Source organism: Tauraco erythrolophus, chromosome 8, assembly GCF_009769465.1.
Source record: "Tauraco erythrolophus isolate bTauEry1 chromosome 8, bTauEry1.pri, whole genome shotgun sequence".
Taxonomy (NCBI): domain Eukaryota; kingdom Metazoa; phylum Chordata; class Aves; order Musophagiformes; family Musophagidae; genus Tauraco; species Tauraco erythrolophus.
This window is the reverse complement of record NC_141472.1, coordinates 1,900,591-1,927,431: the sequence shown is the minus strand read 5'-3', so window position 1 is coordinate 1,927,431 and position 26,841 is coordinate 1,900,591. Positions and strand designations below refer to the sequence as shown.

The following is a 26,841-nucleotide window of genomic DNA, read 5'->3' as shown; positions in this document are numbered from 1 at the left end:
AGAGGAGCCCAGGAGTGTTAGGTTTCCTCTGCTTCCCTGGTGAATTACTTTAGCAATGGTTGAAAACCATTTCAACCCACTTCGCAGGTTCCAGCTGAGTCCTGTGCAGTGGGAGCGGCACTGACTCAAGGCTTGAACCTGCCTCAGTTGTAATTAATGGAGAAACTCCCTTTAAGTTTAGTGACACGGGGACTGAGTCTTAAGACACTTGAAATGTTACTGTCAGTGGAGATACACCTGCCCTGATTCCTCTTTGTTCTACTCAGGTCACCTGCTTCAGCTCAGCAGCTCTCAAAATTACCAATGTATTCACCCACCCACATGCTCAAATCTTGAGATGTCAAAGTCATGAGTCTTCTTCTCTCTGTTTGAATAAATCATGGCATCCATGGCTCTGGAGACAGCTTGACAAAATGTAGCTGTAACTGAATTATTTGCTGTAGCTAGGAAATGTACAGAAATCAATTAAACCAACCACTTCACACTCACTGAGAAGTTTCTCGGATTTGGGAACAGAAACCTCCAGCACTGGGACTCACCTTAAAAGTTAATGGCTTTTGAAAGCTTGAGCCAAACCACACTTAGATCTATTTCTGGGATCTAGGCAAAAAAGAAGAATCGAATTTGTTTGGAGGACATAATGAAGGTTTCTTTTTAGGCATTTACAACTTCAGAAGTAGTTCACTATGAAGTGACAAGAAAGCAGTGAGAGGCTGTTTAATGATTAACCCCCCACGTGCACACCGAAGGCTCTTCGGTCTGAATGCACGTGACGAGCAGGGCTCGGTGGCAGTTTGACTCACACTTTGTGGGCTCTCACTGCCAACACAACGATGCTCTGAACCAGTAATAACAATGTGACGTTTTAGCTGGGGGGAGATAGGTCCCTCTCGAAACTACGTTTCTGTCTTCCATGCACCCCGCTCTCGCTTTCATCTGGATTTATCGAGTAAGGTTAATGGATTATTTAGCAGGTTTCTCCAGCCATTATCAGCTAGCACATTCGGTTTATATGGCTGGTCTCTCCTGTTCTGTCAGCTGTCATAAGCTTCTCGATTAGAAAAGGGGAAAAAAAAGTATGGAATAGGTAACTATGGTTACCTGTGATGTGGGTTTTTAAGAAGTGCTCAGAAACCTAGTGGCAACAGAGTTTGGAAGTTCAAAGCTTTAATTTATTCAAGAACTCTCTTGAATCAGAGTATCAAAAGCATTTAGAATAAATTCAGAACATTTTCTTTTGTAGAACAATATTGCAGTCCTAAGCAGAAGCCATCATGGAGACCAACTGCTTGCTCTGCTCACATGAGAAGAAAATAAGAGCGGGAGAGGGTAAATACACCCTTGGTCCACTTTTCTCCTGCCAAGCCCCATGGCCCTTGCAGTAGAATAGCTTGTGAAAGCGGTGGTTTCTAGGAGAAGTGGTGCTTCCATTGTTCTGTTGTATTCCTATTTACACCAAAATGATGGTTTTAAAAGTGGTCATTCAGACCCCTGAAGCTGTGTGTGCTTCAGGGGCATCTTTCGTGTAAATATGCCTACCTCAGAAATTCAGCCCAACTCGTGCCATCTGCTGAGAAACAAATAAAGTCATCCGTGCTTAATTTGATGAGAACACAGGGTACTGTTAGAAGTTTTTAATTGGACCAGGAGTGCCCCGTGAAACATGTGTCTTGAGGTCAAAAACTTCCCCTCTCAAGTGTTTCAGGGGGATCAGTGGAATTATAGACATATTTGCTTTCTGCAAAGCAGGGAGCTGCTGTGTGCTGCTCCTGTAGGATTTTCACCTGAACACACAAGATAGTAGCCACTGCGGTGTTCCCTGTGTGCTCAGTGGGCGCTGCCCAAGAGAAAGGGAGAATAAGAAATTCAACTGTCCAAAAACGTTGTCTCATCTGAACCAGCCAAGTACGTAGAGTACAGGAAAGACCTGCTTTGTCACAGATTTTGTTATCATAACACACGGCATAAGGTGAATACTGGAAAACTTTGCCTCCAGTGCATTACATGTCAGTTTATCAATGCATTGCCAGTGGAAAATTATTATCTGCTATGGGATCAGTACTCATTTCCCAAGAATGCTGTCTGACATAGGTGGATTCTAAGTAAGAGAAGATAGGTTTCGTATTGGACCACAGATTCCTGAGACCTAGGAGCAGTCCCTGCCTCTATTTCAACACCAGTGATCTTGGGCAAGTAATTTCATCTTTCTCCTTCTAAAACATGTCTTTGTTTATTAAATGTTTAATTTATTATATTACTATATTTATTAACATAGAGTGGGGGGCGTTATTAGAATCTCATCTCCTGGAAGCAGGGGAAAGCTCTTGCTAAGCCTGTGTGCTGTTCTCTGCTCAGCAGGGGCCCTGACCTGGGCTGGCAGCTCTAGGTGTATTACAAGCTGCTCTGTATTTTGTGCATTGCATGCTAACACTACCGGGCTGTGGAGGGGTAGTAGGGATGGGGGTCCTGACTGCCAGAAGCCAGTGACAAAAATGCCTTTCTCCAGCCCCTACTCAGCTGCTTCTAAACTTAAGCAAATTCAGTCTTTCACAGTGTTTAAGCATTCATCAGGTTGCAAGGTATAGTCGTCAGGTTGTTGGAGAAGTCAGGTAACTGAATTTGTTATTGCTGAATCCCAAGAGTGACCTCCAGGAGTTACAAAGTGCACTTATCCCTCTGTTAGCTGTGTGCTGGAGCTGATCTTCATGCTGGTGATTTTGCTTTGTCATAAGACCGTTTTCTAGAAAGCCAGCACGGTAACTTCGAAGCCTCTAAATGCTTACCCCAAGTCCTCCTGTTTAACCAACTCGAAACAAATAGCATATAATTTATTAAGGGTGCGTGAGCGGAGAATATTGCAGTTGAGCCAGATGCAGAGCGTAGCCGTGAAAGGTCACAGTTCTTACGGTGTTGTTTGAAGTGCTGGAGAATTTCTAATGTGTTTGCACTGTGGCTGTGCTTGTTCTGAAGCTGAAGGAAGGCTGTGCTTGTATCTGTTAATCTGGAGGCTCCTTATTAATAGGCTGCACACTTCATTGATTTTTAATTAATTTCTGAAGAGACACAGAGGATAAGTGCTGCAGCCCACAGACATCTCTGTACTTATTGCAGTCCACATCTCTATTGATCGCCTGCCTAAGGAGCAGAAGTAATCCATTTTAAATACACTTTCTTGGAGAGAGTGAATGCACTACACAATATACTCTCCCGATTGTAATTGTACTGGCAAGAGGTCAGTGGCTGGGATGGGGAAAGGCAGCCCATTGTTTAGTATGCTGCTGGGCCTCTGAGCGCAGGCTTCTCTGCAGGCTTCGTTTCAGGAGACCCAAGCAGTCTCCCTGATGGGCAGTTTATACCTACAGAGTATTACGAAAGCACTGGTCACAGCTTCACCGTTACAGTTGCACTGGGAGCTCCTTTATGGGACACATTTAGCTTTCCTGCCTTTTCAGAGGAAGGAGCTGGAGCTAGTCTTAACTGTAGCAATTAATCGGAGAGGGAAGAATAGCATTCCAAAAGCTCTTTCAAATCGTTAATGCGCTGTTACCTCTCTCTTTGGTTGCCACTTTGAAAAGCATCAAACACTTTCCAGGAGTGTGTGATCCACTGGGAGTTGAAACCTGAAGTCTCTGAGCACTCCCCACATCAGAGGGTAGGTGCATTCTTCCTGCTGGCACGTGTAGCACAGGTTACTAGGATTCCTTTTTGAAACGATAATTCACAGTCTTTGTCATAAGAACTGTGTTCCTGCCAGGCTCTTAACTGTAGTTACTTGGCAATGAGTGTTTATTGCCCAGCAAGGAGAGTTTTGCAGTAATAAGTTTGTTATTTAGGCAGTTAGTTCTTACTTAAAGGCTTCTTTTACAGAAAAAGGTGTTGACAACATGTAGCTGTGGTCGCAGCCAAAACAGCACCAAGTGCTTCTGTGCTTCCTGTGCAAAGGTGAGTTGTGTTAGCATTAGTGGGCGCAGCAAGTGTCGTATTCTGACTCACAGAGTCCAGGCCCCGTGCTACGGCTGAGGAAGGACATCCCTGTGGTAGAACAGAAACCTGCGCCTGGACAGCCAGTCTTTTTTCTTACACAGGGACTGTCAGTAGATTTCTGCCTTGCTTTTTTCTCGTCCTGCATGGGGCAGTGCACCCAGAGGACGGTCTCTCGAAAGCACCTGGTTGGTTTGTGTGCTCCCCTTCAGAAGCCCTTGTGAGAAGCAGATGCTGCAGAGCTAGCAGGGAGGCATCAGGTGCTAAGTACTTTCTCAGTGTTGAGGGTGACCCTCTACCCATGAGTCCCAGACTTTATTAGTTTTTCCTGTTGCACCTCTTGGTCCTGTTCAGTAATTGGAGCATCAGAAACTTTCTTGGTGTGTCTGTACTGCAAGGTATATTTGTGCATCACATCCATGTTGGCCTAGTGAGGGTGTGAGAGGAGCTGCAAAGCTGTATCTGGGTTACCGTGTCCTTACTGGTGATACGCTTACTATAAGCGCAGCTACAGCCACAATTTCTCTTGCCTTTTTGGGCTGCAGTACCGTAAGCTGAGCTGTGATTTTCTTCAGAGATTATAGGAGAACATCCCTCTCCTTTTGAACACTTTGGAAAGAGGGGGAAGGTACTGCAGGAGGCTGGTGTAGCCTGTGTCCAGACAGCCCAGGAGGCTGGGACACCTAGGCCAAGTGACATGGTAACACAGCCAGTATTAGCCCGTTTGCCCAGTGAAGACACTTAAGCTGGCACAGGAGAACACCTTGCGCCCAGTTGTCTTAAGGAAGCACTGTGGCAGGAGTCTGAGTTAATTGCAAAATTGAGATTAGATCCAACTCCACAGCTCCTTCCCTTGGGAATGTCATGCATAGGGATGAACTTTGTTTTTTTCTCCTGTCCTAAACAGCTGATGTAGCAGCTGCACAGATGTGCCTGTAGGTGGGACCAGAACTTGGAAGCACAGAGAATATGGGTAGTGTTGCAGTACCTGTTTTGCATCTCATTGCTTAAGCTACTACATTTATTTGTGTAACATCTTTCATCAGAAGAACATGAAGTCCTTCACAAACTCTTTATGTTCAGCAGCAGCTAATCTAGATATCTGCATAATTTGAGGGAGCCAGGGAGACAACTCATGCTTTTCACAGTAGTTCAGACAAAGGACATGTTTGATGATGACAGTGGAACAAACTCCCCTTCTGGTGGTGCCCAGGGAACTTCAACACCCACCCAAGATAGACAGCATCGTATTAAGGACCCATCAACCTAAGAACCACGAACCACTCAGTTCAGCGGTGACCCATTTATCTGTGCTTTGAAGTGATGAGAAGGCACTCCCAAGATTTTAATTTAGGATTGCAACGGGTCTGGGCCCATCACAATGTCTGCTCAGTCCAGTCAACTAAGTCTTGAAATGTCATAAGCTTATGAACTCGCTTCCCCTCTCATTTCTTTCTACTCTTTCTCTCTTTATGAATCACCTCTTATGAATCATTTTGGAGTAGCCTGCATTTTTCCTGTAATTCTCATCTAAACTTTAGCCTCATAGCCTCTTTCCCTTCCCTTTTGCTTCCTGACTTTGTTTTGACCTGTTATGTTTTAGCGTCTTTTTTATTTTGTGTCTTGGGCCATAGCTCAGCAATACAGTGAATCAGGCTTTAGGAGTCCTGGTACTGCAACAAATACACTGCAGCAGCCACGTGATACAGAGCAAAGATCTGGTTTTGACTTTTTTTTTCCCAGGCTTGTTCTTTTGATGGGTAGCTGGCATGTTAATACTGCCACAGGTAGCGTGTGTCCTGCTGTGGTTGGTATGAAGCAGCTCATCTTGATTTTGTGCTTCAGCTGAGCCAGCCAATGTCAGATCACACTCCCCTGTGTGCGCAGACAGCGTTTGTACTTTGGGTGATCCGCAAGTGGAGAGATGTAAGACTAACCTGAGTGCAGAACATCGCCTCTAACTCTTTCACGGCAGAAGTAGCTTGAGTTACCTGTGTAAGAGTTGTATTTGCACTGGTTTTCTTTCCGTAGGGGTCATAATACAGCTGCACCGGGATCCTGCCTCTTAAGTCAAATACAGATAGTCTTGGGCTCACGTCTGCATATTCTGAACTGTTTAGGCTGAAGCCATTTAGCAACGTCACAACAGGACTATGAGAAATGGGATTTATTGACAGACAGGAATACACAGCATCCATGCTGCTCATGTCACACCAGCTCGGAATGCAGGTCTAGCAAAGTTTCAGTTGTCTGGTCCTGGTCAGGTGGACAGTTCCAAAGTGGCTGTAGGAAAATCGAGGTAGTTATGTCAGTGTTGTATCCTAGGGCTGTGTTTAAAGACAGCCAGGTTGAGATAAAAGCACCGTTACACCAAGATCTGGCTTGTTACACACAAACAGCATGTTGCTCCAAACTTCAGTAAATGTAGAGAAGAGAAACCTTGAGAGACCCAGCTTAGTCAAGGGAACGGGGGGTGGGAAGAAATATATTGCTACCACATAAGCTTTCTTTGTCTACTTTTACCAAAGAGAGAGTTATTAACTTGCCCCATATAAATCTGAAGTAATTGAACTCCTGGATATTTGGGATTATGCCACAGCCCAGGATGCAGGAATGGACCTCCCTTGCCAACTTTAGTGGAGCTGGATGAGCTCCAGACGTTTTCGGAAGTCCTTGGCAGCTAAGCTGGTGGAGGTGTGCATAGCACAAGGTGTGAGTCCCCAGCTCAGTCTGGCAGCTTTGGATTGAAATTGTTAGCATCCTTCGCCCTCCCCGGGCTGTGAGGATGACCTCCAGGCCCAGCTCCCAGGCAGACCTACAGAACAAATCACACCTCCGCAGCTGAGTCAGTGTATTTCAGAGCAGTGTCAGTTTTTCCCTCCCACAGCTATCTCTGGAGTAACAGCTACTTAGATGATTCTGGTTGCTCCTGACAACAAAGGGCACCGCATTTTCCTTGAAAGAGTATTTAGCCCCAGGTAAAATTACACTTTTTCCATGGGGTAAGTGGGGGAAAAGATGATAATTTCAAGCTTTCTGTACTGATTCCTGTTATTAAGCTAGCATCCAGTTATTAGGATGAAAAGAGGGCAGTCTCCAAGGCTGGAGATTAATGTCCATGAGATTTGAGTTGGGCTTGAAATTTTCTTCCTTCACATACCTGTGTGATGAATCTGCCATGTGTGCTGGCTTTGGTGGGTGGAAGTTATTATCGGAGAAAGGCAGGCTGCTTTTAATTTCTGGACGGGTTAAGATCAACGTTCCTTCTATTTGGGGAGAAAATAATGTTTATTATAGAAAACAGCAAAAAGTCACACCAGAAAAATAAAGTGTTTACGGTACAGCTACTGTCTGCTGGTACTGCTGAAATTCTTGGGGCAGGTGAAGCTCTTTATCTTACTTTCTTAATTTGAATGGTCTTGCAGAATGATACCTGGCGTCTTGCAGAATCATATGTGTATGCTTTAGTGATATAACACACTTCAGTTCATCTCTGGTAATCATCCTGAAGGGACTCTGCTTTTAATGAAACATACATATCTTCTTAAATTCTGTCCTGAGTAATGAGTATTTTTTTCCTGGAAATGAGGTTCAGGCACCTAATGGAAAGAGCTTCCAGATAAGGCTTGTGCAATTCAAAGACTTGGACAGTCCCTGAACAGCAACTGCCCCCTTCGAAATGAATCCAGAAGCATCCTCAGCAGGGAGGTGGGACTCTGAAAAGTCTAGAAAAGTGAAGGAAATCAAATCACAGTATCTGAAACAGTCTGTGCTTGCAGCTCTCGGACTCTGAGCTGTACAAATGGAGGCTGTGCTCAAAAACTGCCCTCAGGAACTGGGAGACAAATGGCAGCAGCAGAAAGTGATGCTGGTAGTAAAGTAAGAAAACAGCAAATTCTGACCACGTCTTAAAGGCAGGAGATCTCAGAGGACAAACACATAACTTTTCCAGAAAATTTCATTTTACTTTTTTTAAAAAATCCCTTCATCCTTTTATTTCCACCACCAGCCTGCCATTGATGATACTCTGCTATAGATGTCTGCAGCACTGTAAGTCCAAATATTTTATGAACCTAATTTGATACTTTCTACTGCAATTCAGCACTTAGAAAGATCAGAAAGCTGTCCCATCTTGTTGTCTTCTCTCCTCTCATGGATTTTTTGACACAAAGTCTCCTTTCCACTGTTGCACTTCAGTTTGTTGCTAGCACGTTATCTCATTTTCAGGTCTGTCATTTTTCTCATGAGAAGAGCATGAGCATGCCTGACCATACCTGAAACGACCATAACAAATCTCTCTACCTGTAGTCCTGGAGACTTTGCAAACACGCCATAAGAAAATTGGGAAAGGCTTTCTTCTCTTATAGCTCCCTAATGACTAACTTTTAGTCCATTCAACAAGGTAATTTTTGTTCTCTGTTATTTCTAGACAGCTCCAAGACTGAACTGATGGGCAGAGAGCAGAATTCACCAGCTAGTAAAACTGCTGGGTTTTTTTCCCCTCTAGTTATTACGTAGAAAATTATCAAGGCTGAAAAGTGACAGGTAGGAAAGTCTTACTGGAGTTAAACTCCTAGTGGCCGTTTACATCTTTCCTGTTCACCTGCCTTCTTTGAACAAAGGTGTCTTGGCTTATTACAAGTCTGTTCTTCTACCCCTCAGCATGGCTTTTCGTTTCCCTGGTGCCTTTGCAAGCCTTGTACGACACGTATAAACATGTTGGCAGGTCTGGTTAGTGATTGTGTAGGCAAGGATGAAAGACCTTTAACACTAGTGGAAGTCCTGGGAAGGGCATTTGTGTCTGCTTCTGAGAGGAGGATTTACATTTTCACAGTTGCATAGTCACTGGAGTAGAAGGGATGTAGGCTACGAGTGATTTCACTGCCACATAAGTCTAGGTAAAGATCCATGTAGCACACGTACAAACGTGACTCTGGTACTGCTTGAAGATAAGGGGCACGCTTGTGAAAGATAAAAGGCTATTCCTCACTCATCCTGAAGTTCCAAAGGGGCTTCCTTAACTTATCTGTGTAATAGCTGTTTGCAGTGGCTGTTTGACTTCTTACTAGCGTTAGGCACTGATTCAGAGAGTGATTTTATGTTAAGGGTCCCTAGCAGTAATTACGCTGCTAATGACGTTCTCTGTGAGGAAACATGACTGTGATGAGGAACTATCAGTGACAGGTAGGTCCTGGCTGAGTCCTGTGCTTTTGTGAGATGAATCTGGGCTCAGAGATAATGGGACAACTGATCCTTAATGTCGAGCTTTTTCCTTTCAGTGGTTTCAGCATGAGAGTCCCACCCTATTGTGGATATTCTGATGCATGTACTGAAGTGTGAGGTTTCTTGTTATCTGGACATTGTATGCTTCAATAATTCTATAGGATCTGCATAGCTCTAATTTGGACAAGTCCTGAAAGGCACTTCATTTCCCCAGTCTCAGAGATCACACCTCAAAGGGCACAGCACAACGTCTTTTGGATTGGGCCTTAAAGTGTCACTTTTACAAACAGATCCCTTTCCATTGCCAGGGTCTAGGGTCACTTGTTCTGTCTTGTAACTCTCATAACGTGTCCTCTTGGTATTTGATTGTGGGCTTGTTGGGTGGTGATGGCACCAGCTGTGTAATGCAAAAAGTATTTTTTGTGTTACTGTGCTTCTGTGTCATGTGGAAAGATGAGAGATGCATATAGAGCACTTTTCCTGCCAGGTTCAAAAATGCCTTCAAATAATGATTCTTGGCATAGTACGTGTTTAGACAGTATTGCTGCAGTGAGTGCTGTAGGATTCCCATTTTTGGGTTGTTTCCATTCTGCTTTTGTGATCTCATTTATTGAAAACATATACAGTATACATACCTTTTCTCTTATACTTCCACCATCCGCCTTTAAAACTCGTTGGTAGGATAACAGGAAAATCAAACATTTTACCCTGGGTATTCTTTAGAGGGTTTGTATTTCTGCAGGTCATGGACCTGCAGACGATTTTGTAGCTGTCAACCCTACATGGATTGTTTTTAGCTTTGCAGATAACACAGGTGGGAAAAAGCTTGTTTGACAGAGGTGAGCTAAACTATAAGTACAATGATACACAGACAGCGATTTCTGTTCTCTTTCTGGATAGAAAAGAAAGCCAGGTGTGGTATTGCTTAGGAGCAGCGTTCAGGCAGGTGATTAGACATCTTTCTAGTTCATAGATAGTATGAGGTTACATTGAATAAAAGAAAATCTCACTAAGATGATATTAAATAGTAGCACAAGTTTGAAATGGAAATGAATGAGTAGAATAAACAGTGAAACGTCCTAAAATGTTAGCCTACATGTTTAAAAAGTGCTTGGAAAATAATCATGTAGAGAAGGTGAAATAAGACCAAGGAGGCATGGTTAAGGGTTTGATTGTTTAACTCTTTCAATGAAGGATGTTCCTGGACATCTTACCATTGATTCCTGCCATCATTAGCTAAAGATGGGAGGCTAAAGCCTTGGTACAGGTCATCTGTTGTGATTTTAACAAGACAGAAATTCTATTTCTTCATTTCTGCCAAAAGAAATCTCCAGTATCTTCATATCATTTCAGTGCTGATAGGTGCAAATGAATCTATTAAAAATTACTATTTTATCTGGGCCTAAAGTATTCTGATACCAACAGAACACTCTGATCAGATTCTCTGAGTTCTTACGTCCTCATCAGATTCTGCTGACAAAGATCCGTCTGCAGGTTTGGGTCTTTCTTTTCTCCCCCTCCATATTCCCAGATATTGAGAATTACAACCAAATAAGGATATTGGAAGTTATGCTAAGTGTATGATGTTTTAGAAGTATTTCTGTTCATTCTAAAAATTTGAGATATTTCCAAAACTAAGTAGAAAGGAGGCTTAAGCAGCACCTTGAGACATTTTGTTCAGGGAGGAGCTCTTTTGCAGTGAAAGACACAAGACTGAAGAGGAGGTGCTTAATCCCGTGGAAGCTGGAGGAAGAGATTGTGAGCTGCAGGAGAGAAGTGTTTGGGAGAAGCACAAGAGCGCCGGTCTGTTTGCACATGGCTGCAATCCTGGCTTCAGGGTCACCACTTCCAGGAACTGTGAAGAAGCAGTATAATTTTAGAAGTGTGAGGAATGACTATGCAGTATATTTAAGGGCACCCCGAAGCCATCCTTAAGATCAGATTCTCTATCTTCAAGAGCAGCAAAACAGGACGTGTGATGGTGGGCCAGAGCTGCTCTGCAGAGCGTGCCGAGCCCTGGTTGCCCGCGCACACTGTTCCGCCCAACACAGTATGCACGTGGTGCTCTCTCGGTGGCTTTGTGAGGCACCTCCAGACATGCTGGTTGACACCTACCTGCAGACATCTCATCAGACTGGCCACAAGACCCCCGGGTGAAAGGGAGGGACACAGACTGGGAGGTTGCTGTAGTGCACCTACTTCCCAGAGTACTTGGTGTGAGCGACGTTGATACTGCCTTGAGGCACTTTCTGGTTACTGTTCAGTGTTACGAGATGGGAAATAGGATTTATATGAATTCCCATTCTGTCCGAATTTTACAGGGCCACTTTTGGGGTGTTTTTTCCTCTGTTACACAGTGTTGTTGATACTGACTGTATTGTCACCTTCCAGTTGGATTTCTTCGGATGGTAATTCTGATGCTAAGTCATGGTGCCTCTGGTTTCATTATGTGTTTGTTGTGTGACTCAGAATTGTTTGACCTGTGAGATTTCTTTGTCCTTCTTTTACAAGTTTTAATTTGATGTCAAAAAACATTATGCTTTCAAAGACTTACAGTTCTGACGTTCAACAGCCAAAAATACTGATTTGCAATTGGCAGGAGGGTTTGTTTGCTTCAACTAGCAGTGCGTTTAAAAATAATTCCGTTTACTTTATGCCAGAGAGTCCCTGTGTCCCCTTTCAGACCACCTTCATCTTGACTGCAGCAAAGCCTACCACATTAAAAATGAAATAGTGTTTATGTCAAATGTTCTCCCACCTATTTTCAAACCTTTTAGCGGCGTTTGCACTGAAATTTTTCCCCTAAAAGCCACAGTAGTTCAGAGCTCCACTGAGTGCTTTTTGTAAAGACGTTCGCTTTCTGTCAAGAAAGGGCTACGTTCTTCCTGTGACCCTGAGTGATGGCTTGGCCGTATGCATTGTCCTCCTTGTATATATGGGGATAGGTATACATGAGCTGCTTATGCTGTGAAAGAGAATAAAATCTGGCCTATGACACTGAGTAATCTGATTATTTTAATCACTACCTGTGACTCTCTGAATTTCCATCTGTATTATGGGATAATACAATCTCTTCGGTATTCAACAATGACTTTTTAAAAATTACCATATATATTATACAGATCTAATATATTAAGACATACCTTAAGGGTAATTATCAAGTGTGTAATTTCATCTGTAGGTTCTTAAAATGATGGCTAATGTCACACATGCCTTTTAATGAAATTACAGGCTTGTAACCCTGCCTGACTATCCTTTGTGTGTCATATAATTAATAAGACCAAGCTTTGGTGTTCATCTCAGTGTCACAAAGCATCATGTAAACTTCCATACTGATGGTAGATGGTTAGTCTCTCATCAGAGTAAGAATAAGGTTAAGGCCAGGCAGCTTGAATATATGTTACCTTTAAATTTCTAAAGGCAACTGGATGTGCTTGTTAACAAAAGTACTTCTAACACAGTATACATGCTTATAAAAAATAAATGGCTATTGATCTAGTGTCTGATTATAATACTACGTGCAAAATTTTAAGGGAGTGAAAAGGGAAGTGAGTTGCATCACTTGTAGTAAAGAATTGTTTTCCTTCTAATCCACTGAGGGTAGTGAAAATTTGTATATTAATTTGTATATATTAAAAGCATTTGGAGATGGATAAGAAGTTTCATCTTGAAATCAAGACACTTGCCTGGAATGTAGAAGAGCTGGGATTGTTTCCCAGTCTGGTCTAATTTCTGTGAGACTCTGGCTAAATATTTTTTATGGTCTTCAGATTTCCTGTCTGAAAAATAAGGGCTATAGTATTTCTTTTCTTTGTCTCACATTTCCACATTTTAAACTTGCTGGAGCAAAGGAGATATCTATGTGGGTTTTGATGTTTTGTGTTTTTTTTTTCCTTTGGCAATTACCATAGAATCTTACAGAATTGTTCATGTTAGAAGGAACCTAAAGTCATCTGATCCCACCTCCGACTCAGAGCAAGGGCAATGTTGAACTTCTGCCCTCTAGGCCATTTTCTTACTGTGAATCCTAATAAGGGAACCACAAATTTTATATGTCACCATGAAAAGTAGTTCTAAAAAATCATGTAAGGCTCATTAAGATTATTATACTGTTCTTTGTCCTTCAGGGAATGATGTACCTGGAAGAGAGGAGACTTGTCCACCGGGACTTGGCAGCCCGAAATGTCTTGGTGAAATCACCAAACCATGTGAAGATCACTGACTTTGGCTTGGCCAGACTTTTGGAAGGAGATGAGAAGGAGTATAATGCTGATGGAGGGAAGGTGAGTACTGAACATGTCTGGAAGTAAATACATCACACTGTGACAAACCTCCTGAAGTTACTCTTTAGGGCAGTATATCCCTACAGGACTTTTATCTATGTAAGAAAGTCTGTCAGTGACTTAGCAAAGCTCTGTCTTCTAGAAGAACCGTGTTGTGACAGCACACATAAAAACTCCTCATTTTTCATTCATTTAGCTTCTCCAGGTGCCGAAATACAATTGAACAGTTTTCACAGTCAGAATTGGGTTTTGTTCATGCGCTCCATTTTGTGTCTTGTTTTGAAGACTTCTGAAGTCGGTTCAGTGCGTGACGGATGTTCTAGGGCATTCCTGCCAAGCCCCTTTCCTTGGTCAGTATGGACCTCAATAACGTGCAGTACCGTTTTCCCAGACAAGTAATTTTCCAGAAGACAAAAAAAAAAGGAAGGCCACAGGACATGTTGATATTTGCAGTATGTGAGAGTTTACATACGCTCAGCAAAGAGCCACCTCTTCTGTTACACTGGAAGATTGTATATGTGCTATTTCTTGCATTCAGGTCTCCAATACCATGCTGAGTGCCGGGCCACTAAAAAGCTTGCTTGAGGATAATTTTGAAACCATTTTCCCATACTGCTTTTCAGCACACCACAGAACACCCATACGGTGCCTCACCCCGTTTCTAATGCCCTCAGAATAATGCATTATAAAATTCTGAAGGCTGTATGTGCATACTTCTGCTGGCTGCTCCCTAAACATCTTGAAACTTCACATTTCAACCTGTCACAAAATCCCAGGAGGTTCTGCCTCTCCTGTCATTCCTTTTTCTGAATGTTCAGTTTACTTTCAATCTACTTGCTATCTGTGTTTTTCTGTGCTCGCTTATGCCCTTGTCTGGGACAAACAGCTGTTGTCAGTGTGTGCTTTTCTCCGGGATGGGCTGCTGCTTTATTTGTGTGGCTGCTGCCCTTGGCAGCTGTTGCATGGATTACATCGGCATTTTAGTCAATGAGGTGAAGAGCTTGAAAGGAGTCACCGGTGCTTTCCCACTTCTCCAGTAAAGAGACCTCCTGGCAGGGAAGGTGGAGTTTTGGCAGCCTTTCCTGATCCATTCAGTTCTCTAATCCCCTCCTGAGTAACCCTTCTGCCTCTTCCCTCCATCAGCCACTGAATGACAGAAAATAAGCCAGTCCTTGCAAACCAGCTGTTCTCTGGCAGCTGTTAGATGGTGTCTTGGACTTGTGAGACCAGTCACACTGCTAGGAGTTCTGGAGCAGGATTTATGCATCAAATGTGTAGCTTTCCAGTTCCAGAGATGCATCCTGTGAAATCTAGAAGATATTTGCAGCTCAAAGTTGTATAGAGAGCATGCTAAAACAGATTCAGGCTGGATAAAAGGAAAAACTTTTCACCGTGAGAACAATTGAGCAGTTGATCAGGTTGCCCAGGGAGGTGGTACAGTTTCCATCCTTGGAGGTTTTCAAGTCCAGGCTGGATAAAGCCCTGAGTAACTTGGTCTGATCTCATAGCTGAACCTGCTTTGAGCCTGCAGTTGAACTAGAGACCTCCTCAAGTCCCTTCCAACCTGAGTTATCCCATGATGAACAATACAGCTCTGCTCCTTGAGCAATTGTTCCAGTTCGGAATGACCCAGTCATATTTTAGGTAATGAAAGCAATAAATTTCTTCAGTTTAGTGGGGGAGTATGAACTGTCTTTGCAAGTGCTAAGCCAACCTTTATGAAAGAGTGCTATTTTTGCCATAACTGTATAGGTAATGTTCATTAGTCGACTTCATGGAAGGTATTTTTAAAAGAGCTTGAATGAAGACACATCCTCTGCTTTTACACCCACCATCTTTTCAGATTTTATGTGCAGTTGCGTGTGTGTCTGGTTTATTCCAGTACATCTTCCATAGTTCCAGATTAGAGGTGACCCATACAAGTCCATGCCAGGTAAAAATCTATTAAGTGTCTGTCATTAGAAATTACCAGACTACAAGAATATGCCTCGTGAGCGCAGCTCAGGAATAGGAAACACTGTGAATCTCGTTTTAGCGTGAACTCAAGAGGGGAAGCTCTCATGGCAGACTTGGCTTTGTGTTTGTCTACACACCCTTCTCTGTCAGAAGAGATGAGCTCCCCTCGAAGGGGATTCAGAACCAAAGGCTGACTTGGGACTTTTGACTTGCTTTTGGGAGCAACTTTTCTCACTGCAGTAATGATACAGAGAACTGGGAAGGCCGAGTTCCTAACGAATATTAGGAATTAGAACTAAAGCACTGCAAATTCTCCCTGTTGCCTGTTTACTCTGATGTTGATGATGTGGACTGTGAAGTATTATGGACACTGCATTATTAACTAGCCTCATTAGAGGGCAATCGAGATAGCAGTGTCTGGTTTTGCAAACTGTGCTGAACGAGCTTCTATATTGCACCTTCTCTGCTGCAGTTCAGATTTATGGGGATTGGATGTAATTTTTGCATTGGTCCTGTCTTTACACGATTATGACAAAAAGGTGAGTTGTTCCACTACATCTGAATCAGTAAAATTTGGATGGTATGAGAAGTTCTGCAGATAACTGATTCATATTTCTCACCTCTGTATGTTTTATGAGGCAAAGCCCCATTTTGGAGGGCAGGAACAACCCTTTCCTCTGGTGGGTAGTGCTGCTTTTTTTTTAAGCTTGCAGTTGAAAAAGGAAATGGGGAGGAATCTGATGCCTGCATACAGGATCTATCTGTATTGTTTTAATATTGTATTTCTAAGATTACATTTCATTTGTCTTTCCCTAGATGCCAATTAAGTGGATGGCTCTGGAGTGCATACACTACAGGAAGTTTACCCATCAGAGTGATGTTTGGAGCTATGGTAAATTTTCATGTGATGAGTCTAAAAATTTGTTGCTTGTAAAGCATTAAACCAAGTTGTGTTACTGTGTTAAAGATACCCTCTTTTCCTAGAGGAGTTAATTCCAGTGGGTTTTGCTGTTTTTTTCTTTTTACTTTTTATTTTCCTAACACTATGTAACTCTAAACAGCAATTGTTACTTGTCTCCTGCGTTACTTCCCCACTCACTAAAATACATTATCATGCTGTCCCTGCTGGGATGACTGCCATAAGGTCTGGTCTGGTAGCAGTTTGGCTGATTATTATGACAGAAGAAGGCCTTTTTCAGCTCAGCCGCAGATTCATAAAAATACAGCTGCAGGTCATAATTTTCAGCAGTCCTTTGAAAATCTTAACTCTAAAAGCCATGAATGTCAAAAAACATTTTCAGGCTTATGGGACTTTCAGTACCTACAGTCAGATAAAAGGGAATTTGTCATAATACAGAGCAAATACAGCAAAAGAAAGAAAAGAAAGAGATGAACATCCATTTAATTTCACAGATAACTTGGGAACTGGTTAGACAGATCAGCTCATGTGGATTCCACGCACACCAAAAAAAAAGTCACATTTCAGAAACGAGATGTTCATTTACTGTTGTTAATTCTGTTATCCAGACGAGCTATTGTGCCACATCTGCTGAGCTGTCTGCCTGTTCATTTAGTAGTGGTAATACTAATAAAATCATATATATCTTTTGCAAGTAGAATTTTTCAGTAGTATCTAGGGCTATGGACTCCTGTTTCCATTTCCTGTTGCCATATCATTTTGAAATAAAAAAATGTACGATTCTATTCATTACTCACTTTTACCTGTGGGTAGCAGCAGAAGACACTGTTTGCTGTGACTGGGTAGCTGCCCTCTTCTATTCAGCTGAGAAAAACGTGAGAGTTGAATCAATTGTGTAAAGCTGCTCTTTCTGCTCAAATTCTTTATACCCTGTATCACTTTGGAAAACGTGCCTCTATTTATGAAATTCATTTTACATGCAGGAAGCCCAAAATATACCTATAATTGGAGAGGACGGGACCAAAAACAGTTGTCAGGTTATGGTTATTGAACATAAACAAAAGGTGAATGAGGGTAAAATAAATATGTGCTTTATTCATACGGTAATTTTGCCCATCACCTTTTACATTAGCATGGCAGCTGGCAAAATATGGTTACTCATCTGAAGGCTTGTTTCAAATGACCTGTGCAGTTAAATAAAAGTTAAAGAAACTCGTGTGAGAGCAGCATTTTCAATATTGAAGATTTTGTTTGGAGGCGAATTCTGTTACTTGTGATGTATGATCTTTATTTCCAGCTCCAATGCCAAAACAAATTCTATGGCGATTCAAAAAGAGAATCTTGATTTTGAAGCACAGCACTATCATAACTCAAATCCATAAGGTGAGATAAGGAAAAAAATAATACGAGTGGCTGTGAATGACTTCAAAGGCAAACGCAATGACATGATGTTACTCACTGCTGTACCTCTGTGGGAAATTGATGCTCTAAATTAGGGAATATCTGTGGTTTTTCCCCTTAAAATAACAGAGTACATTAGCCATTCATTTTCCCTTTTGATATAATAAAAGAGCACGATGCATTCTTTCGTTACTGCGTCCATTTACTTTGCCACCATTTATTTGTCTTAGCCCTTTCTGTTCTGCCTCAGATCTGTCACGCCACTTCTTACCCCAGTAAAAATGAGGGAAGTGGCTTTCGAAGATTAACACAGAGTGCTGTTTCACCATTTTCCTGAGTGTTTTAAATGACAAACCAAACTCAGTGTTTTTGCAGGCACTGCTAATGAAGAAGAGATTGCAGCCCAGAACTGGATCAGAATATTGTGCTGTAAGGTGTTGTGAAGGACTCTGAGTAGTACGACCTCAAATATTAACACCCTTTTTTCTGTCTAGGAGTCACTATCTGGGAGCTTATGACCTTTGGGGGGAAGCCGTATGACGGAATCCCAACACGAGAGATCCCCGACCTCTTGGAGAAGGGAGAGCGGCTGCCCCAACCTCCGATCTGCACTATTGATGTTTATATGGTGATGGTGAAGTGTAAGTAATTGTCACTTTTACTATTGCTGTGCTCAGTGCAAGAGGGACTCTTACTTTAGAACGTTTGCATCTATAATCTCTGACAGCGCTGCGTAATAGGGCAGGCTGCTTCAAAACAAAAGCTTCCCAAGATACTGGAAATTCCATTTAAATACTGTATGCGCATTTTTTGCAATTGCCAAAGATATGAATTTAGCCACGAAGGGTTGAGTTAGCTCAGCTTCTTATTACTGTCAGATGGTATCTGATATTCTTGCTGCGAAGTCAGAATTGTATGATTGTTATTGTAAACCCTTGTCATTTCCATGACAATTGATCGTGATGTTAAAAAAAGATAGTGTTAAACATAATTATGGTACATGGATACCCAGACAGTGAAGGTTGTCAGGAGAAATGCTGATTCCAAATATTGAGTAAAGAAAGCGTGGATGTTTTATTGTAAGTAACAAGAACAATGATTGCAATAGTAATAATAAAAAGTAAAATTAAACTAATACAATAAATGCTACGGAGAGGACAATTTTTTTATCATTCTCAGTCCAGTACAATAATTCATGAATATTTTTACTTTAGCAAAAAAGGAGAAGAGTCTGCACATGGTTTCTTTTTACCCTTTTGTCTCCAGGATTCCCACAGTAGTGACAGTATCCTCCAAGGCTATGCTTCTAATTTAAAAAGAATTAGAAACATTTCTCTGGTGTTTCTGACTTAATTTAAGTGAGATTAACATACAGACATCTCGTCCATCTTTTATGGTCTTTTCTCTTTTGCTTTGTACACAAAAACAGTAAAAGAAAATAAAACTAGAAGAGGTAAATATCGTGTCTTCTGAAAAGAGCTGTACTGTGCTTGCAGGTGTGGAAACCGGCTGGGTCAGGCAATAAGGGGTTCATGTCGTTCGAGTGCAAAAATGGTCCATCTGGTAGGATTTCTGATGAGTATGAGACAAATCTCAATGGATGAAGGAAGTCCTAGCAGATGGGGTGTTCTCGAAGACGGAGAGTCACAGCTAGACGTGCAGACTTAGTTCTGTAATGTTTGTGTGGAATTCTTTATAAGCTATAGTAGTTTTGTTTTTCCTGCATTGGTCGTTTCTTCAGTTAAGTGGCATGAAGGAGATAAGGACTGCAAAGAACATCTTGAGAAGCTGCTGATAGGATCTTCCATTAGAAAAAGCTGACACCGAGATGAACTAGTTGCTGGTGGTGACTGCCTATCCTACTGGCTTGCGTTAACAGGGATTGAGAATTGTTCCTAATGAATGTGTCTTGGAGAGCGAAGGACAAAAGAACCACACTTGCTCAATTGCAAGAGCATCTAATGCTTGTGTGAGGTCTGTGTTAGTGATGCAGACACAGGAATGCAGAGTTACCCAAAAGGTGGATGCGAGGTCAGTCACCCTGTAGGTCTGTCGAACAGCGCTTTTTAATCTGAGTCACTCTGGAACAGTAGGTCAGTTAAAGTGAAATTGTATTTAGTGGTAACTTTGTAATAAACCCACTAGGCTCAGATGAGATCAGATTTATTATATTAGAGGTTGGACACATCCATAATAAAGGACAGAGCTGACATCTAAATGGGCAAGATAGACACAGAAAATGGCAAGACATTGTCGCTGTCGCTGTTTTGGGGATGGGGAACGGGCGCTCAGAGCAAATTAAGAAATCCGTGCATCATAGAGTTGTAGCTTTCCATTCTACCGGGCGTTTTATTGCATCTTTTCTTTAGGCCAGAGTTACCAAAGACATCTTTCCACTTCAAACTTGGGCATTTTTAAAAACTTCTTCCCTTGACAATTAACTGTTTTCTTTTTTGTCTTTCATCTGTCCCCAGGCTGGATGATAGATGCTGACAGTCGGCCAAAATTCAAGGAGCTGGCTGCTGAATTCTCTAGAATGGCTCGAGACCCTCAGAGATACCTAGTAATTCAGGTAAGCAACTCTGCAACGTGAGGGGGGGCGGGGGGAAGAATTCTGTCTACCAAACCTGGTTGCCAAGGGGTTTGCCTTTGAAGCTCTGAAATTCAAGGTGCTCTTGAACTGAAAGCAGACAGTGACCACAGTCACTGTCTATACAAGAACGAAGTAGAAAGGCCAGTGATAGTATCTCAAAAATTATAATAAAATAATCTGAAATTCACTTGCTAAGCTTGTATTGATAAGCATATATATACAAGATCTGGTTTTGCAAGCTGCTTAGTACTCTGCATTCTCTGATGAATCTGGCAACAAGATTTGTCCAGTAGTGGCCAGTGGACTTACTTTAGACCAAGGACTTGCTTGGTTCTATATTTGCTTAGGCTGAATCTCAGGGGATTATCCTGAAGAGACTCTTCCCTGCACTGCTGAGGCCATGAGAAAGTAGGCTAAGTTTTGTAGCCTAAACATAAAGATTCCTCAGAAGACAAAAAGTTGTGTCACATTGGTACCTCTCTCATGCTAGAGAAGAGCTTCCTTCTGAATCCTCCTTAGGCTGTGTGTGCTCTGTAGTGCTTTGGTCCCTGTGACAGACCCACACCAGCATGATTCATCATGTGAAACTACACTATGGCAGCAAGGCAATACCGCTATAGCCATATCTGATGAGTACATCTAGGTGGAGTTGTGTACTCCCTGAGTACAGGCATACATGGAAATTTTTTGTCCTTTCGATCCTATGTTCTGTAGAGGCCTGGAGTTGTGTATGTGTTTATTACAACTCAGGCTCTAGCCACAGAAAATTAATCCCAACTATTTGGTAAGGTCTTAGGTGGTCCCAGTGCGTGAGCAGTTCAAATGAAAATGAAAAATTACAAGAAGTAAGGTGATGTTGAAACACCAGAGATCAAAGTATGGAATTAGTTTGATCTAGGTAATGATGCTCTCTTGCTGTATCTCATGCTATGTCTGTTCTACATCACGGAGTACAGTGTAGAGATACATCCAGCTGGTCCTCAGCTTCCCACTGATGTAACAATTCCTAGCTGAAGAGCCTCCAGAAGTACAGTCACTGCCACTTGATGTCTCCTGATTGCTTCTGGGTCTAGTGCTAGTCTCACGGTGTGGTATTTCATTTCACTGAATAGACATGTTAGCCTGCTCATGTTGTATTGTTGCATGGTGTGAATGTACACTACTCGCCTTCAGCTTGAGGAGAAGTAAATATATTTGAAAAGTAAAATACTAGTCAAGAGGATTTGTGGTGCCGAATGTGGAATTTCTCTTGCAGTATTCCCCACTGTATTGAATTCTAAGTTCAGCTGATGCAAGTAATTCTGGAAAAATGAGTCTGATTAAATTACTTTGTTAGATAGGACACGTTTCCCTATTCCAAATACCTCTTCCCTCCCTTTCCCCTCCCCTTCCCTCTCCTGTTGTACACTCTGCTGGGTATTTCGTTCTTCTCCAATGATCCTTGCAGGCAATATAGGCCATGTGCTTCTTGAGGAGAAACCAAGGTAACTCCATTGCACAGATGTCTCTGCCATTGTGACTCCCCACTCCCCCCCAGCAGCAATCAGGAACGACAAGCGTGCTGTTGAGCTTTTAAACTGGTCTGTGTGCACCCTGTAGCACAGCCATCACTCCCTGCTGGCTTCCACGCGTGGTGTAATAATTCTTGCAGATTGGGAGGCCATTCTTTAGCCATGCAGTTACGTTTAGCATCGTTTCTAGGGGCTGTTAGGTGGTTGGGGCATGTGCTGCATTTTGTGATGTTTGTGGCACCAAGCAAAGTGAGCTCTGATTTACCTCTCAGGCTCGTAGATGCTATTTCAATAAAAATACGTGTCGTTGTTGTTGGCCGTTGTTGCCTGGTTTGATTGTTATTGCTTTCAGCTTTGTTACATTCTGCAGAACTTTCCACATGGATGAGAGGGAAATTTAGCCCCCAAGTCTCTAAAAATACAAACGAAAATAAAGCAAACACCGAGACACAGCAGTTTCCATGTTATTTCGACCCATCATGTGAGCCTAGATAGCTGAGATATTTCACAAAATACATCAGGCCTTGACAGAACTTGGGTGAGAAAGTGAGCTTGTATGGGAAAAAGAGAGAAGATCTCTATCACAAGAATGCAAAAACAAGAAAGGCTTTGCTTGATTTATGCCATTATTCCCTTTCTGTCATCATATTCCCAGTTAAAAAAAAAAAAAAAAATCAAAACAAATGATGTGGATGTGGTGTTTTAGAACAGACAGAGCAGCATGTGTGATCCCTGCAGCCTTGATGCCAGGGCATGAAAAAGGCTTAGGTTCCTTGTTGGGAAATTAATCCATCTTTTGACTTTTTTCCTCTCTGAATACAACCTATTTAGGGAGATGATCGTATGAAGCTCCCAAGCCCGAATGACAGCAAGTTCTTCCAAAACCTTCTCGATGAGGAAGACCTGGAAGATATGATGGATGCTGAAGAGTATCTTGTTCCTCAAGCCTTCAACATCCCTCCTCCCATCTACACGTCCAGGACAAGAGTTGATTCCAACAGGGTAAGAGCAAGCTCTGACAGAAAATACTGCTTATTATAAAAACACAGGTGGAGATTTAAGTACACTAATCAAACACAGGCCAGAGTTGCCTTGGGAATTACAAGCTCCCATTGTAAGGAGAGCGACTGTAAAAATGTTGTCACTGGGTTCCCTGTTCATCGTGCCTCAGTGAACTCTAAATTACTAGCTCAGCCTTGAGTGAGCAAAGGCTCCACTTGAACTGCCTGTCCTGAAAGCACAGCTGAGGCTTGTGCAGTCCAGCAGTGTTGTTTCTCAGTTGCCTACCATCCTGGCCAGGAAGGGCATAGCTCCGGTTCTCCCATCCCCACGATCCTTTTGTCTTGACAGGGTTGGCACTGGGGTAACTGAGGGCAGCTGGAATATATGGATAACGCTGCTTTTGTGTCTGGAGCCAGATTTCAGCCCCTTTTCCTGTTTGTCTGTGATGCTTTCGCCTCCTTCACAAGCACGTGTTTTTACTGAGCCCATCAGCGATGTTAGCATGTTGATCTTTGTAACGTCCCTGTCAGGGGAGGAAATGCTCCTCATTTTACAGGCAGAGCTGATGCACAGAGAGCATTGAGGTGGAATTCAGCTCGCAAAAGGATAGGGATATAATCTAAGCTCTTCATCTAGACTTCATTTCATGTCATTGGAGAAGAGCGGGTGCGTCCAGTGGGTGATTATTGCTGCCTGCTTAGACATTTACAGTAGGGTAAGTTACTTTCTTGAAGTGTCTTTATCCTCTGACTACTGACAGCTCCAGAGGCTGGGTTGTACTCCCACTGCCTAGGCTGGATTCCTGTAGCATTTTTCCTGCATCACTGAAAGGCAGTGAAGGAATGATGCATGAGGGGATGATGCATGATTTAGCAATAAGCAAGAAAATTCTTCTTTATGGCAACAAGAGTTAATTTTTAGTGTTGATGCTGATCTGAAATAAGTCAGTTTTACTCCTAGCTGTCCCTGGAGAGGTTGTGTTTCCTCTGCTGCCAACTCCTGAGAAAAGAAGGAAACGACAATAGTTACCTTTGAAAGGTGCGCACTGTCACGCTGATGTAAATCACTGTAGATTACTTTTACACAGTGGAGTACTACCATTTGCACCCACATATGGTTCAGAGAGCAGAGTCAGACCCATAATGTTTGCTGTATTTATCTCACTCCCATATTTGCTGGAAACACTGGGGCACATTTAAAGGAGAAAGGATTAGTAAGAAAATGTACTTGCCTTTTCAGCAGTTCCTTCTGCCCTGTGTCTTTAGTGCCAGCTGAGCAGAGAGTCCACTAGAGCTGAGGGAATTAATTCTAACAAAATTCTTAGAGTAAATATTCTAAAAGGGTTATTTAAAATGTGCTGTTTGGGCAGCCAGCATGCTCACTAGGATATTCATGGAAAGCAAACATAAGCTTTTTTTTAATTACTACTACTACTATTATTATTATAAAATTCAAGTTACTTTCTCACAGCCTTTGCCTGACTTTAAATGACACTGTTACAGCTGCTTGCATACATGTGATCCCCTTGAAGTCAGCAGAGCTGCAGAAAGAGACCCCATGCCTCTATTTTCCCACACAGAGAGCGGCTCCATCACATTCTTGATGTGACGTCTCCTCTCTGCAGCTCACAATTTCCTGTCTTGGTTTGAGACTGTGATCTTGTACCACTAAAGTCAGTGGGAGCCTTGCTTTGCAATTCAATTTAATGACAGTAGAGAGAGTGTATCCTTCTTTCAGTAACTCCTACTGCTGGGAATTTTTCTCTGGCATCATATGACAGTCTAACACTTAAATCTGGAGTTACCCTTTGTCAAAAGTTTTTAGATTCTGAGCCGAGTTTTCTGACCTGGGAAAGGGCAAAGGAAGGACAGAAAGCTTGCACCCAGCTCTGTATTTTTGCACCACTTCATCTTTATAGAGTTTTTTTTTATTTTAGGAGCCTCTTTACAGAGGAGTCGTTTCTAAGGCCAAAAGAAGAGATGGGCAAACAAGTTGCCATTGCCACCTGATTTGTAATAGCACTTGCTGCTAGCGTTGGAGACTGACTCTTGTCCCTTAACAGGATTACCAGTAGAACTTCTGACAGTTGTCCAGGTCTCAGATTAGCTTCAGTCTCAGCTTTGCTTGCTAACAACTCTGCATCTCCTAAATGTACTGCTAGTACTGCCCTATAGGCAAGTACATCTAGGTTGCAGGAAGGCCCCAGCACCTTGTTTCTGGAGGGGCTTGGGGCCAGGTTGAAAGCCCCATAGCATCTTAGCATTCCTGGTTTCCTTTGCAGAGAGGTTTTTTTCTGGATGTAGTACATTTGTTTCCTCTCTGTGCAGAAAGCTACATACTTGTCTGTTGTTTTTCGGAAGCACTCGGGTTCTTGGCATATGAACTATTCCTCCAGTAAAGATACGCGTTGATATAAAACAAAATATTCATTAGCTCCTTTAAGGTAACAGTGCATCTGCTGTGCATAGTTCAGTACAGATGGATGTCAGCTACAAGAATCACACAGAATGGAAATGCTCTCGGAGCTCTCTATCTGCAGTTGTCTGATTCTGTCTTTCTGTTTCCTTTGGATAGTTTGTGATTTATCCTTGTTTGGTGTAGCGAGTGTTAATACTACACAAACTCATTATGGGGCTGCTACAGCCAAATGAATTGATATAGCTTAGGTAGTTTCTGTTCCCTGTGTCTGGCAAATTAAATTTCACAGGGAGATGGCTAGGCAATTTGGTGAAGTAAAACACACAGACGAGCTACATGATCTTTACGTCATTTTCAGAGATCAGAAGCATGAAAAACACATCGTAGTTGTTCTGATTGTAGTTTGAGTGAAGAAAGAGTTGAGTTATGTGATGGCAGAGTATCGCGCTCCTTCTCTGGCTGTTTTGTACTGACGGCTTTAGTTGAGTGTTCCCAGCAGCGCAGCTCTACTGAGGACAAAAGTTTGCAGGAAGAAAGCAGGGAGATCGTGAGCCTCGTCACACTTGGGCTTTGAAGTCAGGGAATTAAGGAAGAGCAAGAGCCTTTACTTTCTAAGGAAAGCTCTGAAGTTTCTCTAGGGTGATCTCAGTCCTAAATCCCTGCAGCTTGTTGCCTGGCAGAGGCACCACTGGATGAGGTTTGCGTAAAACACTGCCTACCTTCTCCCTTCCATGCGAAGAAAAAAGCTATATGGATATGAATTAATAGCACAAAGCTGCAACCCATGGAAGTCTGGAAAGAGGGAAACCTTCTGGGGAGTTTCCAGCTTCCCCAGAAAATGTCACGTCCTTCCTTCTCCAGGGATTACTGAGATTTATAAGGTGTGAGGCTCAGACACAGCTTCAGCATTTCTATCACACCCACACTGGCTTCATCCTAGCACGTCTTTGGGGCCTGCACTGCCACGAGCAGAAGGCTGCACACACTCTAGCCCATAACAGTGCTCCCTGTTATGAAGTGCAGCCTGAGCCTGATGCAGCTTTTAAATAAAAATTAGCATCCTAAGCTAAATTGAATTCTTTCATTGCATCTAAAACTCTTCAGTTGCAATTTCAGCTCTTCGGCTTTTTCCAGCTTTTTTTTTCCGGCGTCTAGAGGTATTCTAGAAATATGGAGGTTCAGAAGCTCTGTGCTTCTGAGAGATAAGCTAAATCCTCAGCAGTGTTTCCATGAGCACAGGACCCCAGCTAGTGCTTGAGTGTCCTACATTTGCAGCCATTAGATGATTCATTCAGGTATTTGTAACAAGTACTGTCCTGTGTGCACAGAGATAATACTAATACAGAAAGCACTCTGTGTACCCCATGATGCTTTTTGCTCTAAATCCTTGGCTAATTCCTGCTGAAAACTGTCTATACTGCTTATTACTCGCTGATACTGTCCCTGTAATTTTATTCCATACGCTATGTATCATGGAAGCACCTGCCAACCCTGCAATTAAATACCAAGCTATTTTTTTCAGAGATGTCTAATTCGAATGACCAGGGACACTAT

At 42.4% G+C, this 26,841-nt stretch overlaps 1 protein-coding gene across 1 annotated transcript in view; it reads left to right on the top strand.

The window, feature by feature from the left end:
* ERBB4 (erb-b2 receptor tyrosine kinase 4) overlaps nucleotides 1–26,841 on the top strand; it is a 390,281-nt gene that overhangs the window by 346,273 nt on the left and 17,167 nt on the right. Inside the window, exons 22-26 of the mRNA XM_086615834.1 lie at nucleotides 13,332–13,487; nucleotides 16,260–16,335; nucleotides 18,258–18,404; nucleotides 20,238–20,335; nucleotides 22,699–22,869. Coding sequence (XP_086471960.1) covers nucleotides 13,332–13,487; nucleotides 16,260–16,335; nucleotides 18,258–18,404; nucleotides 20,238–20,335; nucleotides 22,699–22,869 — 648 coding nt within the window. The remainder of the gene's footprint in view (nucleotides 1–13,331; nucleotides 13,488–16,259; nucleotides 16,336–18,257; nucleotides 18,405–20,237; nucleotides 20,336–22,698; nucleotides 22,870–26,841) is intronic.